The sequence below is a fragment of the Hylobates moloch genome, unplaced genomic scaffold, assembly GCF_009828535.3.
Source record: "Hylobates moloch isolate HMO894 unplaced genomic scaffold, HMol_V3 SCAFFOLD_24, whole genome shotgun sequence".
In the NCBI taxonomy this organism is placed as follows: Eukaryota; Metazoa; Chordata; class Mammalia; order Primates; family Hylobatidae; genus Hylobates; species Hylobates moloch.
Window position 1 is genome coordinate 25,433,258 of NW_026652299.1, and position 17,769 is coordinate 25,451,026.

The following is a 17,769-nucleotide window of genomic DNA, read 5'->3' on the forward strand; positions in this document are numbered from 1 at the left end:
TTTTGTATTTTTTTAGTAGAGACAAGGTTTCACCATATTAGCCAGGATGATCTTGATCTCCTGACCTCATAATCTGCCCGCCTCAGCCTCCCAAAGTGCTGGGATTACAGGCGTGAGCCACTGCACCCGGCGCTTTTCTGTGTTGTTCTTATTAACTAATTTCTATTGCTTTTTCTTCAGGTTCATTGATTTTTTTTTCTTTCTTATCTTTATTCTTCCGTTGAGCCCATCTAATCAGTTTTTGTTTGTTACTGTATTTTTCAGTTACATAATTTGCATATGGTTCTTTTATATCTTCTATTTCTTTGCTGAAATAATCTTTGTTTTTTTCTAATTTTCTTTTCAACAGCATTCGTAATGGTTGCTTCCATTGAAACATTTTTTCTGATGACTGCTTCCAAATCTTTGTCAGATGATTCCAGCATCTGATTCATTTCGGTGTTGACATCTGTTGATTGTGTTTTCTTATTCTAGTTGAGATTTTCCTAGCTCTTGCTATATTAAGTGATTTTAGGTAGTATCTCAGACATTTGAGACATTTTGTTATGAGACTTTGGATCGCATTTAATTGTCTTTGTAGTAGGGAGTCACCTTGGTAGCATACAGGACTTGGCTTACTTTTTAAATTTTGGTCAGTTTTACATGTAGTTAGTTCATTGTTAAGTGTCCTATCCAGGATTACATTTCAAGATTTAACTATTCCTTTTTCCATCTACCTTTTCTCCCGAATCTTCTTCCTCCTGTCTGTTTGGGAGACACCACTTGCTACAGCTATGTGATGACAGCAGTGAAAGTCCAGGCTTCCTCCTCAGCTTCTCCTAATACCAACTCAATAGGGGAAGCCGAACACCTCCTGCTACCAATAAGCCTAAGTGAAAGTTCAGGATATGTTTTCTGCTTCTGCTTAACACCACCCTAGAGGAGATATTATGAAGTACTACTTAGTACTGTTTGGAAGTGGATAGAAGTTCAGGCTTTTCACTTGCTGCCTGCTCAAACCAGGTGGCACATGAAACTAGGCTTCTTATTTGATTTCCACGGACACTAATAGAGAAGGGCCCAGTTTTTTTCCCATTGACTTTGGCATTGTCGGGTTTCTGTCCTACCACGTACCCTTATCTGGTCCTTTTCCTAGAGAAAGCAGGCTTTTCTTGGGCTCTTTCATCAGCACCTATTGGCATTTCTGGGAAACAATTCTACAGTACCCAGTCTGTGATATATAGGAAGTGAAAAGAAGATGCAAGTTATAGAGTCCAGAAATAAATCCATACATCTAGTGGAAGAAAGAATAGTTTCTTCAACCAAAGGTACATTGGATTCACCTTAGTAGCTTTTAAAAAAGATTAATGCTTGGTCTCTTCCCCAGACAAATATAATCAGAATGAGAGACAGGTCAGGGAGGTAGACTGAATCAGTATATAAAACATTTGCAGGCGATTTAAATGGGGGCCAACATTGGGAAGCTCTGTTTGAAGCACATACTTCCCATCGTTGATGAGTTTTTTCAGATAGCCATTTGACCCAATTCTGGCCAGTAAGAGTCTTTGTAAGGTAACTTTTACAAGGAAGCTTGTTCTTTTAAGCATCGTCACATGTGGATATGAATCTTGGAATTGCTGTGAGCATCTTGCTAAAGGCTCACGAATATAGCCAACACTTGGAATGCAAATGAGAAAGATGGAAAGAAACCTAGTCTTAATGTCCCTCATCTGCCAAATTAGCTTGCACTGGAGTCTTTTGTGCCTCTGTACTTTCCATTATATGAAAAAAAAAAAATGTCCTTACTGTTTCAGCCATAAGTTTGAATTCTGACTGGTATCTGGAAGCTTCTAAACTGCTATAGCTAATGAGAAGAAAAACTAGTGGTAAACTATATTGCTATTCTCTACCATATCCATTTTCTGTTGCTGTAACAGAATCCTTGAGACTGGGTAATTTATTTTAAAAAGAGGTTTATTGTCTAGGCGTGGTGGCTCACATCTGTAATCCCAGCACTTTGGGAGGCTGAGGCAGGCAGATCACCTGAGGTCAGGAGTTCGAGACTAGCCTGACCAATATGATGAAACCCTGGCTCTACTAAAAATACAAAAATTAGCTGGGTATGGTGGCATGCACCTATAATCCTGGCTACTCAGGAGGCTGAGACAGGAGAATCGCTTGAACGTGGGAGGCGAAGGTTGCAGTGAGCCGAGATCAGATCGTGCCATTGCACTCTAGCCTGGGCAACAAGAGTGGAACTCCATCGCAAAAAAAAAAAAAAGTCTATTTTGGCTGGGAAGTCCAGGATCAGATGGCCACATCTGGTCTGTTCTGAGGGTTGCATGCTGTGTCATAACATGACAGAGAAGCAGAAGGGGAAGTGGGTGCATGTAAAAGGGATAGAACTCCAGGGGCAGCCTCACTTTATACCAACCCATTTGTGGTAATTAATCTAGTACTGTGATAGTGAGAACTCACTCAATCCCTTGAGAATTAACCTTGTCCCTGGAAAGCGACATTAATCCTTTTAAATGATCTAATCACCTCTTAAAGGTCCCGTCTCTCAAAATCACCATACCAGGGACCAAATTTTCAACACATGAATTCTAGGGGACAAACTCAAACCATTGCACGTGTTTTTCTAATATATGTTGTATATAAATGTAATGAGAATAAACTTCTCTAGTGAATTTATTGATAGGTATAGAAGTTTCCTCCAGTATTAGATTTTGTTTGCTACTTATGTTAAGATGCCAGAGTAGTTGATACTGTTATTGCTTGTTTTGTCAAACTGCTTTCCCAACAGATATCTTTCTACCATGTTAGCAGCAATAAGTATTTCTTGTCTTTATTTTTTATCATTGGATTTTATTTTGGGGGTTGTTTTTTGCCCATGGCATGTCGTTATAATTTCCCATTTTCTTTTTTTATTTTAACTGAACATGTTGATCATTTGTCTGTTTTTACTCATAAGTTATATTTTTTGGTGGGGGGGATTATCTAATCATGCCTTTTGTACCACAGTTTAACAGCTTTGGAACTTGGGGAAGTTGTAGTTACTCTTAAATGCCTACATGATAAAATTAGTGTGAGGTTAAAATGAGATAGTTTTCTAAAGTTCTCTGAGTACTTTGGCAATGAAAATATTAGCAATCCTTTATCAATTTGCTATAAATAATTGTTACCATCTTTGTTTCCCCTTTTATAGCATTATTTATTTAATACAAAATTATATTTTAGGTAATATTTAGCCAAATATGTCACTTTCCAGTCACAATTTAAATATAAGAATAAAAGGCATAACAAAATGATATAGATATATGCAAGAGTTAATGTGGCAATAATGTAAACTAACAAAAATATCGTGATAGCCTGAAAGTGAAAAGTATTTTCAATCAAATGTTTCTTTATATTTTCATATTTATTATATGCTCTTTAAACCAGTTTGCCTAAGGTCAGGTTGTTTTCTAAAAGTGCTATGTCACATGTGAAGTCTTTTTTCTCAACCACATCATTGGTATGGAAACAGTTACCAAGTTAACCCATTTATGCCTAGTGTTCCATTATTGGCATGCTAAGCTTGTGGGAGTTATTTATATCCTACTGCTCAAGGTCATTGTCAAGGCCTGATTTTTCACACAAAAAACGTTTGCTACCTCTGGCATAAATGGGTTAATAGATGAGGACAAAAGTCGACCAGGTTAAAAAATGTGAAGAATGTAACCTATCAAAGTTGATTTCATTCAATTTTTTTTTACAGAAACATGATCAGGGACAAGTCTTGTTGGATATAGTCTTCAAGCATCTTGATTTGACTGAGCAGGACTATTTTGGTTTACAGTTGGCTGATGATTCCACAGATAACCCAGTAAGTTTAAGATTTTGTCTTTCGTTTTTATTTAGTTTTTCCTCTCAGTTTAGTATACAGAGTCCTTTCTGATTTACAGTGTTCACTGATTTGATGAGTTTTTTTTTTACTTGACTTAAATAGAGGTAATTCTTTTGCTTTTGTTCCTCTTGACGTTTTAATCTTTCAGAAGTTATTAGCTTTAAGGTTTTCATAATTATGTCAGGTAATGTCACATTCATTAATTATGTGTCTCAGACAACTAAAAAGTAAATCCAATTTATACCTGTTGACTGAAAGAGAGGAAATTGGGCATAAAGGTTAAAATACCTTCAGATGTATATAAATTAGTCTGCACTAAAGTAAAATGAGTTTTTTATTGTATTTATAGAGAGCTATTTCTAATAAAAATTCTTAATTTATTCAATGTCAAATTTCCAAATTTCATCAGAGACCCTCACAAATAAGATAGAGATTAAATTTCAGAGCTGCACAATTATTTGGCATTAAATTCCTTGGATTTTTACTTATTCTTCAGTAATTGCAATTGTGGTTCTTTTAATTAGATAGATCACATCATAGAAATAGAAGATAGCATGTGATGAGTAATAGAAATGTTTACTTTGACAATTAAGTGTTATAAAATGCACTAAAGGATATACCTTACTCTGAACTGAGATAAAGGGCATACAAGCAAATTCTGATTCAATTCTTTGTAAATTTATATGCTTATACAGTGAGGGACTTCTACAATAAAGTATATTCTTTTGATTAGTGTAAGAGGATCTCCATTTTGAAGGGAATATTTTGTATACTTTTAGAAAAATTAGGAGGCTGAAGAAATTGTTCTGGATTAATGTTTTAAAAATCTGTTTATAAGGCTATATTAATAGAAGGGCTATAGAAAATACAAATAATGTTTATGAGAAAAGTTTGTTTTTTTTCTTCCTCTGTCTCATGGTTGGGATCTTCGTTCTCTGAATGAATAGCTAGTGGGAATTATGTATCAAACGTTAAATACTACCACTTATTTTTTTGACATCATTTACTGATTTTGTATTACAAACCAGCCATGGAAAAATATGAGGATGACACAAAGAAAAACAAACCAAGGGCCAGCTAGTCTCAGTAAAAATAAATGCTTTTATACTGAACTAAAATTAAAATAAACTTTCGTCATACTTTGATGCCTTCACTAGACCACTTGAGCTTCTTCAGGGGCCTAGAGTTATACTGTTGTTTCCTGATAAATAAACCCATGTAAAAATGGAAGTGAGTAGAAATGTCAGTAATGCAACCTTTCCCAGGTTGAACCTAAAATAATCAAAAGGGTCAGAATGTAGTTCAAAGAGAGTTTATTCAAGTGCAAAGGTTGAGGACCTCAGCCCAGGATACACTTGCAAGTTGCCTTGGAGAGTGCTCCGGAGAACATAAGAAAGGTTCAAGTTTTTAAAGAATAAAGAGGATCAATCAGGAGAGCGAGTAAGTGCAAAAGTTGTTCTTCAGGAATTCTCATTGATTTACAGAAATAACATGGGTTAGCGATTGGCTATACATGGTTGAACTATAGGGTATATAACATTTTATGGCTACTTGGCTTCAGTCTACAGCCCACATAGCAAGTAGCTTCAAGAGGTAACTATGTAGCTGAAGGGAGAGTGAGATGTGACTGCTGTTACTTTTTAAATGCCTTTCTTGTCCTGATCATTTAAAGGTGCTCATATTCCTCAGATAAAAGGTTTTTTTCCTTTCTTACCAGAAAGGCAAATTGTGAGCCAAGCAAATACCTGAAAGGTGACTGTTACACCTCATTAAGTATACCTCATGAAGAGAAAAAATAGATAATTCTTAGATCTTGCTGACCCTCATAAGTCAAACCCTCTAGCCATAGGCTGGCATTAGATTGACGGGGTAAGTGACAAGATGACAAAAGAGGAAGAGACCAGTGACTCACCACTGTAGTCACTACCATAAGTATGAAACCCATCCTTTTCAGGAAGTACTCCAGAAGGATTAATATTGAGATCGTGTATACTACAAGAGGTAAAAATTCTATCACATAAATTTGTATACAAAAAGACATATCATATACAAAAAGATGTGGAGCTAATTACACCAGAATGAATGTAGGGAAAAAGGTATTTAGAGCTAGATTGATCTTTTTGCTGTCTCCTACTTTTTCTTTCTTTGTCTTTCTATCTTGAGTATTCCTTCTCAAATAAGATACATTCCAAGTTCCAAGAGTCCAGTTGTTTATGATTCAAAGTAATTCTTCCAGAAAAGTTAGAATCATAGAATTTTAAAGGTCCAAAAGAGGCTTTAGAGATTATCTAGCCTCACACTCTAATTTTTCATAAGACATTATCCCAATCCAAAGCTACTTCCTGGCATTAGTGAAACTAGGACCTGGATCTCCTAACTCCCCATGCTAGTCTTGGCCACTGCACTGCAGTTTCATTATTTAAATATTTGGAAAAATTTTTGAGATGGCAAAATATGTCCACAGAAGGATCTTTAGAGCACAAATCTTATAGTGTCCCATTTCTAGTTGTCAAGAGCACAAATCTTGTAAGTAGCGTTCTAATTCTAGTTGTCAATGTGAAATTAAGGCTTTGAGGATAATTAACGGACTGAAGGAAAAAGATGCTATGCTTCAAGAGAAAGGAATAGGGGAGTATCATTTATAAAACATCTACTGTGAATTTTTTAATCAACTAAATGTTTTGCTTATAATATTCCATTTTATTCTCACAATGCTTTCTTCACTTATGATGAAAGTGTCATTAAAATCATTTTAAAGATGAAAAACTAATGCTTATAAAAGTCAACTAATTTGTTTAATGTCACGCAAATTAGTGAAGTAGCTGAGAAGGACTTGAACTCAGATCTAACTTCAAAGCCTGTACTCTCTACCATATGATGTTGCTTCCGAAGTGATGATGATATGGATGCATAGGATTTACAGAGTAAATGAACATATTAAGGAGAGGAGGTAACCATATAATAAAATTACTATCAGTGATCAAAAGGGATTTGATAAGATTCTACAAGAATTAATTCTCACCTATCTTTAGCTCATAGTTTTTAAATCTTAAAACTTATGTATGTTACATATACATATGCACATGTATGTATATATTATATGTATATTTATGCGTATTTTTATATATTAGTTTTAGAGAATTAGAACTGTTGCCTTAGACATTGAAATTAATGTAATTGAGTTTATAATTGATAAAAGGCACCTAGCATTTTGTTTTTTTCTCATAAGTATTAAATAACAAATACAGAATAATAACTGACTGTCTTTTCCTTTAAAATCTTCCTTGGTAATGAGTTCCAGTGCAACAAAGAAAATTACTTAAAGCTTTGACTTTTCAGAATTTCTCATGCTTTAATTTAAGGCCTGTTTATCACAGTTTTAGCTGTTAGCATAATATCCTGTTGTAGTAGTAATATTCAGTAAATGTATGTTGAATGAATGAGGAAAATAATATTGTAGTTATAATTCATTATGCATTATTTCTTTAATTTTATGAGCAGTTAAAGGTGGCTTTTTCTTAGTGGTCTTTATCAGCATGCTATTTAACAGAGCCTTGAGATTATATTATTCCTGTGGATTTACTGTTTCTTTCCCTATTAAATTGAATTATACTGCTCTTAAGTAGGATAGAGGATAGATTATTAATTATTGTTGGCCTGTTCTTTCTGCAGGTTCATTCTTCTGGTAGTTCTTGTTGGATTATGATATTTGACTGGTTTACTCCTCTTTGCATAGCTCCTAACCCTGTGGTTTTCAAACTGGAGCTTGCATGAGAAACGACTGGAAGGCTTCTTAAAATACAGATTTCTGGGACCTATGCCTAGAGATTTATAAATCAGAAGGTCTACTTTGGAACTCAAGAAATTGCCTTTCAAATAAGTTTCCTTGTATCACTAATGCTGCTAGTCCAAGGAACCATATTATGAAAATCACTACTCTAACCCAGTATACTGTTAATTAACACTACTAAATTATGACATATTTTACTTGGGATAATTTTATTTACCCTTTGAAGATTTCTTTTATATAACTCAATTTTTACATTATTTATTTCATTAGGTTTGAGTAAATATGAGAAAAGTCACATAGAGGCTGACCGTTATTTCAACAAGACATGTTTGAATACATGGTTGCTAAAATGCTTAAATTTATTTATATATTTCACTATTTCTCTCTTACCTGTTCATATGTTTCTACTGTAATATCTTAATTCAAGCTCTTATTTACCTGTTGTGTAATCCTCTTTGGTAGCCTGCTAAATGCTATTTTTTCTTCTTGTCTCGTTTAACTCTGTTGTATTTTGAGAGGGAATGGCCAAGAGACCTGGGGTGCACAGAAGTGTTTAAGAAAGAAGCAGGAGCATATGCAGAGATCAAGAGTGAAGAAACAGGAATGCTGAATTTGAAGAACTGGAAAAAAGTTTTAGTATTAAACTTTTATTTAATAAAAGGAGAAGGGGTAAAAGATGAGGTTTGAGCAGTACATGATATCATGAAATGCGTTTTAATCCATGATAAAATCAAACTTACCTATGAATTTATTTATGTAACTAAACACAAGACTTGTATTTTACACATATCCCTTTCGTTATAGTGTAGCCAGCAACTAATAGACAGTTGGGAGATTGTTGGAATAAAGAAATTGCTAAGAAAATAGTGGTTGGCTGTGGGGAATGAAGAAAAGAAGATGAGTGCTAGAGATAATTCAGTTAGGAGATAAAGTCAGCAGGACTGGTTGATTTGATTCAGATAGAGTGAGTTCATGAGGAAAAGGGGTAAATCAAGGTTACTACTTCAAATTCTGCTTTTGGCAACTTGGTAAATAGAAAAAACATGCAAATAGTATTGTTGGTTTTCTTTTTCATTTCAAAATGTTTATTTCTATCATATGGAAATACAGTTAAGTTTATGTATTGATTTTGTATCCTGTACCCTTCCTGAACTCACTTAATTCTAGTAGCTTTTTGTAAATTCTATAGAATTTTGTACATAGATTATCATGTAGGTATATGGTAAATTACATTGATTTTCAATTTTTAAACCAACTTTGTGTTTCTGGGATAAACCCCAAGATAACTAACTGATTGTATATTAAGCTTGTATCTTGAGACCTTGCTAATACACATTACTGTTAGTAGTAGTTTTCATTGATTCCTTAGGATTTCCTGTGTAAATGATCATGTCTTTTGTAAATAGGGACAGTTTTACTTCCTCCTTACAAGTCTTTATCCTTTTTGTTTTTCTCATTTTTTAATTCATTATTGCACTGGCCGAGGCCACCAGGGCAAAGATGAATAGAAGTGATAGGTGCAGACTACCTTGTCTTGTTCCCGATCTTAGAGGAAAATACTGAAAATACTGTTTGCCCATCAAGTATACTGTTGAGTTTTTTCCCTAAATCAATGACCTTGTCTTGTTCCCAATCTTAGAGGAAAATACTGAAAATACTGTTTCCCCATCAAGTATACGTTGAGTTTTTTCCCTAAATCAATGTAACTGAGGCATAAATTACAGAGAATAAAATTCAACAGCCATTCATAATGAAAACTCAATGAAACTTGGAAAAGAAAGGAACCTTTTTACTGTGACAAAGGACATTTAATAAATACTTAAAGATGCATCCAGGAAATACAAAGTAAAACCACAATGAAGTAGTACTTCCTCTAGAAGTAGTATACCCATTAGTAGTATATCCAGTGAAGTAGTATATCCACTAGAATACTTAAAATTAAAAATTATTTCAATACCAAGTGTTGACAAGGATGTGGAACAACTGATAAAATTGCTTGTGGTAATTTAAAATGATACAACCACTTTTTGAAAAATAGTTGGAAATTTTCTTGTAAAATTAAACATAGATTTAATATATACTGTTGGGAACAGGCCCCCCCAAAATCTGGCCATAAACTGGCCCCCAAACTGGCCATAAACAAAATCTCTGCAGCACTGTGATATGTTCCTGTTGGCCATAACTCCCGCGCTGGAAGGTTGCGGGTTTACCGGAATGAGGGCAAGGAACACCTGGCCCGCCCAGGGCGGAAAACCGCTTAAAGGCATTCTTAAGCCACAAACAATAGCATGAGCGATCTGTGCCTTAAGGACATGCTCCTGTTGCAATTAACTAGCCCAACCTATTCCTTTAATTCGGCCCATCCCTTCGTTTCCCGTAAGGGATACTTTTAGTTAATTTAATATCTGTAGAAACAATGCTAATGACTGGCTTGCTGTTAATAAATACGTGGGTAAATCTCTGTTCGAGGCTCTCAGCTCTGAAGGCTGTGAGACCCCTGATTTCCCACTTCACACCTTGGTATTTCTGTGTGTGTGTCTTCAATTCCTCTAGGGCCGCTGGGTTAGGGTCTCCCTGACCGAGCTGGTCTCGGCATATACCACTGAGAAATCCCACTTTTAGCTATTTATCCAAGAGAAATGAAAACATGTCACATAAAGCCTTGTATACAAATGTTCACAGTAGTTTTATTCATAATAGCCCAAATGTGAATTAACTTTAATGTCCATCAATAAACAAAGGGATGAAAAGTAACTGCTGTATTCTATAGAGGAGAACACTATATGGTTCCATTTATATTAACTTACAGAACAAGCTAAACTGACACATAGTGACCAAAAGCAGATCAGTGGTTGCCTAGGATTTGGCAGACTGATTGCAGAGAAGCACAGGAAACACTTTAAGGTGATAGAAATGTCTTGATTGTGGATGGTGATGGTTACCTGGCTGTATACATTTGTCACAGTTTGAACTGCATATTGCAAATGGGTGCAGTTAACCTGGCTGGACCCACAGTCTGTATTCTGTGTCCAATTTGGGAGCAGTATCTCTACTTATTTCTTAAAGGTTCAAACTTCTCCTCTTTCTTGGGACTCTGGAGTCTAACTATACATGGATAGTTCAGCTGTCAGCCAGAGTTTAGAGCTAATCCTCTTTCTGAGTTCTCCTTTTCAGAATCTCCTCCTCAATTTTCTGTTTTTTCCCCCCATTCCTAAACTCTGTCCTCTGACACCTCAAGTTAGTAAGGATGCCCTCTGCCTGTGTAGGATTTGAACTTGCCCTTAGGCAAAGATTGCTAATATATATCTCAGCCCTTGCAGTTTTTCTGTTTTTCAAGAATAGACTTTCCTCCTCTTTCTGCCTACTTTTGGTTGCTTTCCAGTGTCAAATAGTACACTCATGAACACACAGAGAATAAAAATGAATGCCATCAGCAGACAAGAAATTTTTAAGATTTTTTAAAAGATTGAATGTTGACATTCAGTGTTGACAGGATTGGTGGAAGAGTCAAACCAGAGGAAAACTTACCAAAAAGGTGTTGAAGAGGAGAGATTTCTGGGTAATGTAGTATGGGTATCAAAGTGATTAACTGAGAAACTATTTGAGGCCACTTGGCCTCCTCTTTTCCCGTTTTCTAATTGAACAGAGGGCAGCAGATACAGTTCCCTGTGGAATAAAGCTGTGTGTTAGGGTATGGTTGTTGGGGGAAAAACTGGTTTTTCTTTAGCAATATGATTATCCACCTTGAAAGCTCAAATGAATCATTTGGAAAACTATTATAACTAGTAAGACTTAGAGCTCAGCAAACAAATATCAGTACCTTTTTATATACCATTTAGGAGACATACTCCAACAAAATAGCAAATCACATTTTTTTAAAAACCCAGATTCATTAAACATCTAGGAATAAACTTAAGCAGGAGTGTCAAGAGCCATGTGAAAAAAAAATAGAATTTTGCAGGAAGATATAGAAATTATGAATAAATGGAGACATACCATGCTCATAATGAGGAATGCTCAGTATTGTAAAAGATTTTAGTTTCCTTGGTAAAACCAGTGGTATTGCTGGTTAGTATCTGAATGGAATTTTTGGGGAGAAGATTTGACAATAGGATCCTCAACTTCCTCTGGAAGAGAATCTGGATAAACTTAGCCAGATATATAAAATATAATCAACTCGTCTTAACAGATATACAAATGTAATATGATGACATAGTACTTAAAATAGTGTGTTCTTAGTGTGGATATAAGTCATTGGGGTAGAAGAAACAGCCCAAGTATCGATTTTTGTCTATATGAAAACAGTTTATTATAATGATGGTATTCAAGATAGGTATTGGAACAATTGGTTAAACATGGGAAAATATGTATTTAGATTCCTAATAGATACCATATATAAAAATAAATTCCAATGTAAATTTAAATGTAAAACAATAGTATAAAAATGTTGGGTAAGAGTTGGAAACATTTTTAATAATATTTGTTTGTTATGATCATCCTAGGCAACAATAGTTCATGCATTTGTAAAGGAAATGTTGATAGGTTTCACTGCATAACGTATAGAATATACACTGAGGACAAAATACCAACTGGAGGGAAATACTTGCAACATATGTAACATAATATTAAAATCTAGAAGAGCTTCTACAAATAATAAATAAAAGTCAGATAACCCAATAGAAAAATGGGAAGATAACATGAACAGAAGAAGGGTAACTATTAATAACAAATGTGACAAGATATTCAGCTTCACTGGTTAATCAGAGATATGCCAATTACAATGATAACACTCTTTGCATACTAGATTAGCAAAAATACAGATTCACACTACCTGTTTCTGGCAAAGGCTCAGGGGAAATGTGCATTCTCAAGACACTTGGTGAGAGTGTAAAGTGAAAAAGTGTTTTTGGAAGGCAGATGACAGCATATATCAAAATTAAAAAATTATTGTATGGAAGAATTTCTCTTGCAACACTATTTTAAATAGGAAATAGTAATGGAAAAACCTGAAACCCTCATAAGAGAATAGTTGAATAAAGTATGTGACATCTGCTGGGCATGGTGATGCATGCCTATAGTCCCAGCTACTGGGGAGGCTGAGGCAGGAGAACCACTTGAGCTCAGGAGTTCTGGACTGTAGTGCACTATGCTGATTGGGTGTCTGCACTAAGTTCAGCATCTATCTATATATATATCTATATATATCATTATTAAATGCTTGTATGCAGGTGTGCCACAGCATTATAAGGTATACTTACTGATATGTGAACAGAGGCTCCTCTTTGGATGGAAGAGTAGAATTGGAAGAGCCATAATAAAGGCCTTTTATGTTTTTTTGGTCTGTGTGTGTGTGTGAGAGAGAGAGAGAGAAAAAAAAACTTGAATGTTTTATATTGATACTGTTATTTTAGTAATAATTTTATTATAGAAAACAAAAGGATGAACAATCATTCATCTAAACTTGGCTATGCTTTCAAATCCCTTGGGAAACAAAAAAAATTGCTGACACCCTATGCCTAGAGATTCATGGTTAGTTGGTCTATTCACCTAAATATCTGAAGAAAGTCCCTTTGCGAGTCTGATACTCATTGACTCATTCATAGTCACCCATTTGGTTAAGTCACCTGATTTTATAATAAAATGATGAAAGACTTGAGAGGTGAAAGGGGAGCTGTAGTGGGAAAATATTCAGACGAGGATTTATCAAACCCCACTAGTTCTCCAGCATTGTTTTTGTTTTAATTTTATTAAATTAAATTTTGTTTTAATTTTATTTAGCCATTGTTTTTGTTATTAATTTTATTTTATTTAGCATAGTGAAAGGTAAAGTTGGGATCAAATCCAAGTTTTCCACACCTTTTCTTTCTACTGTTTTACTGAGCCCTATGTTTTTTACTGGATCTAGTGACTCTCCAGAATTACTTTATTTGGGAGATGCTCTTCCTCCCAAGTTTCTAACTTAATTTCTAGTAAGAAATAGGGTTGATTTATAAGAGAAACAAAAGGTTAATATCACAATGTATACAGCTGCCATTAAGATAAGTAATGGCAGGTATTACAGCTAAAGATTTCTAAAAATGGATAGAAAATGGAATATTTTACAGATGAAATATGCAGTACTTGATCTTTGCTATCTTGGGCATAAATACATTCTCTTCCTGAAATATCTTACCTTTACTTTAACTCACATCCTTCACTCCCATCACATCCTTTACCCTACCCCTCTTACCTTCACATTTTTTAAGACTCAGAGTAAAAGTCACTTTCCCTCTCAAGCCTTTCCTGACTACCACTACTCCCCAGGTACAGTTTACCTCTTTTTTATCTATAGCAGTGTTGATACTTTCTTGAGGTGATATGTTTAATGACTTACCAGTTTTTGAGGATAGGGACCATGTTTTAATCTTATATCACCCCAGTACCTGGCGCAGTGCCTTATAGAAAATAGGCTTCAAATAATGAACGAGTTAAGGGAAAAAAATATATATATCTAAAACTTGATACTGTGGAAAAGAATATAAGCTAGAATTTAATCTCCAAAGTGATACTGAAACAGATGAAGGAAATAAATATATGGCTGTAATTTGTCCAAATTATATTTTCTTTAAGACCAAGGCTGTTTACAATAGGAACCCTGAGCAGTTTGGAGTTGAATTACTTGATTGATTGATTGATTGAAACAAGGTCTTGCTCTGTCACCCAGACTGGAGTGCAGTGTGCAGTGGTGCTATCATGGCTTACGGCAGCCTCAGCCTCTCAGACTGAACCTCAACCTCGTAGCCTCCCGAGTAACCAGGACTATAGGCATGCACTACCACACCTGGCTAACTTTTGTTTTGTTTTGTTTTGTTTTGTTTTGTTTTGTTTTGTTTTTTGTTTTGTAGAGACGGGGTCTTGCCATGTATCTTTCCCCTAATTTGCAGAAAGATACAGATGTACAAATAGAAGAAGCTCACTGAACTCCAAGTACAATGAAAATGGTCGAAAGAGTTTTGAAAGCAGCAAGAGAAAGAGAAAAGTGACTTGTCACATAGAAGTGCGCCTCAATAAAATAATCAGTGGATTTCTTAGTAGAAACCGTGCAGATCTCAAATGTAGAAATTTTATTACTATGTTTTGGCAGATACAAAAATTAACTTTGTCATATGAAGCAGTATATGGAGTAAACAAGAGATTCTTCCCAGGGAAAAGAATGGGAAATTGGCTTTGAAAAGATTAGAAACCGTGAGCCATCAGGTAACTGATTAGCAATGTCTAATCGCTTTGAAAGGTTTGAAAAGATTAGAAACAGAGCTCCATCCCTAAGTAGACACTCCTTCATGAATGGAGTTGTTGATGTACTGTCTCTTATTAGCTATCAGTATTAACTAGATAGTTATAGTTTCTAGTAAAATATTATGATATTTAAAATTCATATATATTGCATTGCAGACAGTTCAGCTTTTCTCAGATGTAGCACAGTAATCCAGTTAGTACAGTAGTTCTTGGCACAGAAAATGCAGTCTGTAACTAAATATAGGTAGTGTTATAACCCCAGTGCCCATTTATATAAGAACAAAATTAAGGGTTTATGATATGTGATTTCAAGATGTATTAAAACAGTTACTGTAAGCAGTTCCACTCCCAGATATATATTGAAGAGACTTGAAAATGTATGTCCACACAAAAATTATACGCAGATGTTCATAGCAACATTATTCATAATAGCTAAAATATGGGAACAATCCAAATGTCCATCAAGTGATGACTAGATAAACCAAATGTGATATATCTATACAATGAAATATTCAGCAATAAAAAAGAATGGCATACCACAGCACACTCATTGGGATGGCTATAATTTTTTAAAGGTAGTGTTGATGAGGAAGTGAAGAAATGGAAATCTTTATACATTGATACTGGAGATGTAAAAAGGTACAGCCACTGTGGAAACAAGTTTGGCAGTTTCTCAAAAAGTTAAATATACAATTATCCTGTGACCCAACAATACTACTCCTAGGCATATACCCAAGAGAATTGAAAACATATGTTCACACAAAAATGTGTACACAAATGTTCATAGCAGTATTATTCATAATAGTCAAAAAATAGACACAACCCAGTATCAGCCATAAAAAGGAATGAATTATTGTTACATGCTACAATGTAGATGAACCTTGAAAACATTATACTCTGTGAAAGCAGACAAACACAAAAGGCAACCTGTTGTATGATTCCATTCTTACAAAATGTTCAAAACAGGTAAATTCATAGAGACAGAATGTAGGTTAGTGATTGTTAGGGGCAACAGGGAAGGGCACATTGAGACTGACTGCTAGTAGGTACAAGATTTCCTTTGAGGGTGATGGAAATATTCTGGAATTAGATAGTGATGATGGTTGCACACCATAGGGAATATACTAAAGTATAATAACACATACATGTTAAAATGGTAAATTTTGTGGTGTGTGAAATATATCTCACTAAAAATACTTAATAAAAATAATGCTGAGTCTTGGCATATGCATTTTATAATTTGATAAATTTTGCCAAGTTATCCTCCATTGAGATGGTACAATTTATACTTTCAGAAGATATGTATGGGAGTGCCTGTTCTTCTCACGTGTATGTCGTCAAACGTTTTAGTCTTTGCCCAATATTACTGTTGAAAAATAATAAACCAATGTAGATTACTTTTGTATTTCTCTAATTACGATCAAGATTGACTATCTTGTCATATACTTAAATGCCATTTGTATTTCCTTGATTGTGAACTTCCATTCTTATTCATTGCCTGTTTTTCTATTAGTGTCAGTTTTTTTCTTATTGATGCGTAGAGCTTCTTTATATATTATGTTTTTTCCTAGTTTGTTTCGCAACTTAATAATGGATTTTCACAATGAATGCTATTTTTACCATTCATTCATAGCACTGTTCCATCTTCCTGGTTTAAACCAAGAACCTAAACCCTATCTCATTGATATCATTGATGAGAGCTATTAAATTTCTCAGTGCTTATCTTTGTACTTCTAAGCTATGTCAGCTTGATACATCTGTGTATGTAAATGTGTTTGTATTTCTTTTACCAGAATATTTTGAAGGAGAACTGAATGAGGAAGACAGGCTTTCAATAGATTAATTGATCTGAAATTTTGATTGTAGGCAGTCATTAAAGTGGATATAATTTATGGCTTTTCCTAGAGGATATGAAGAACAAAAATCACTAGATTAATAGATAGATGAATGGGAAGGTGGATAAATGGGTAGGTAGATTGAGGAAGGAAGTATATTAAACAGGGCTGAAAACCCTACCCCCAGCTATTGAGTCATTCAGCAGGTTTAGTCCTTCAGTAAATTATTTATTTATTTATTTACTTATTTACTTTGCTTACTTTCTTATTTTGAGACAGGGGATTACAGGTGTATGCCACTGCTTCTGACAGTATTTTTAATTCATATTATGTCAAGCCCTGTGCTAGGTGCTGACTTTACAGTATTGACTGAAACAGCTTTTATCCCTGGTTTCATTATAATCTAATGAAGAAGTCAGATTAAAAAAAAAAAAAAAGGTGAAACAAACTTAATTGAGGTAATGTAATGAAGGGATATAATGTTCCTTGTTAAATGGGAGCTGTACAACATACTTTTGGTAGGGTGGTCAGTTGAAGGCCTTTCTGAGGTGGCAGGCTTTAAGCTGAGACTTATTCTTTAAGCTGAGACTTATCTTTAAGCTGAGATAATGAAGAGTACTGTAGGAAATCTAGAGGGCATTCTGTAAAAGGGAAGCTTGGAATTGAGGGCCTTATGATGTCATCTTTCAGAAACAGAAAGGAGGCCATTATGGCTGGAATTTAGTAAGCGGAGGTGGAAGAGGTAAGAAGAGACCATACAAGCTGTAGTGTAAGGACTTTGGATCTAGTACTGAGGAATTATCAAGAAATGTTAATCAAATGACTGACATATTCAAATTTATGTTTTAGGACTACTCTTGCTTCTTTATGGAGCATGAAGAGGGACATGATGATGAGAAAATCAACTGGGAGAGCAATTAAGAGGTGATAGGCAGAGCTTAGACTAGAGAGATAAGGATGATAAATTGATAAATTCTAGATACAGTTTGAAGATAGACTCA

At 34.7% G+C, this 17,769-nt stretch overlaps 1 protein-coding gene across 6 annotated transcripts in view; it reads left to right on the plus strand.

Moving 5' to 3' along the window:
- The window catches only part of PTPN4 (protein tyrosine phosphatase non-receptor type 4), a 224,592-nt gene that overhangs the window by 105,110 nt on the left and 101,713 nt on the right, over positions 1-17,769 (plus strand). For all 6 annotated transcript variants that reach the window (XM_058434299.1, XM_058434298.1, XM_058434300.1 and 3 more), the window contains one exon: positions 3,740-3,847. In XM_058434299.1, the coding sequence (XP_058290282.1) occupies positions 3,740-3,847 (108 nt within the window). The remainder of the gene's footprint in view (positions 1-3,739; positions 3,848-17,769) is intronic.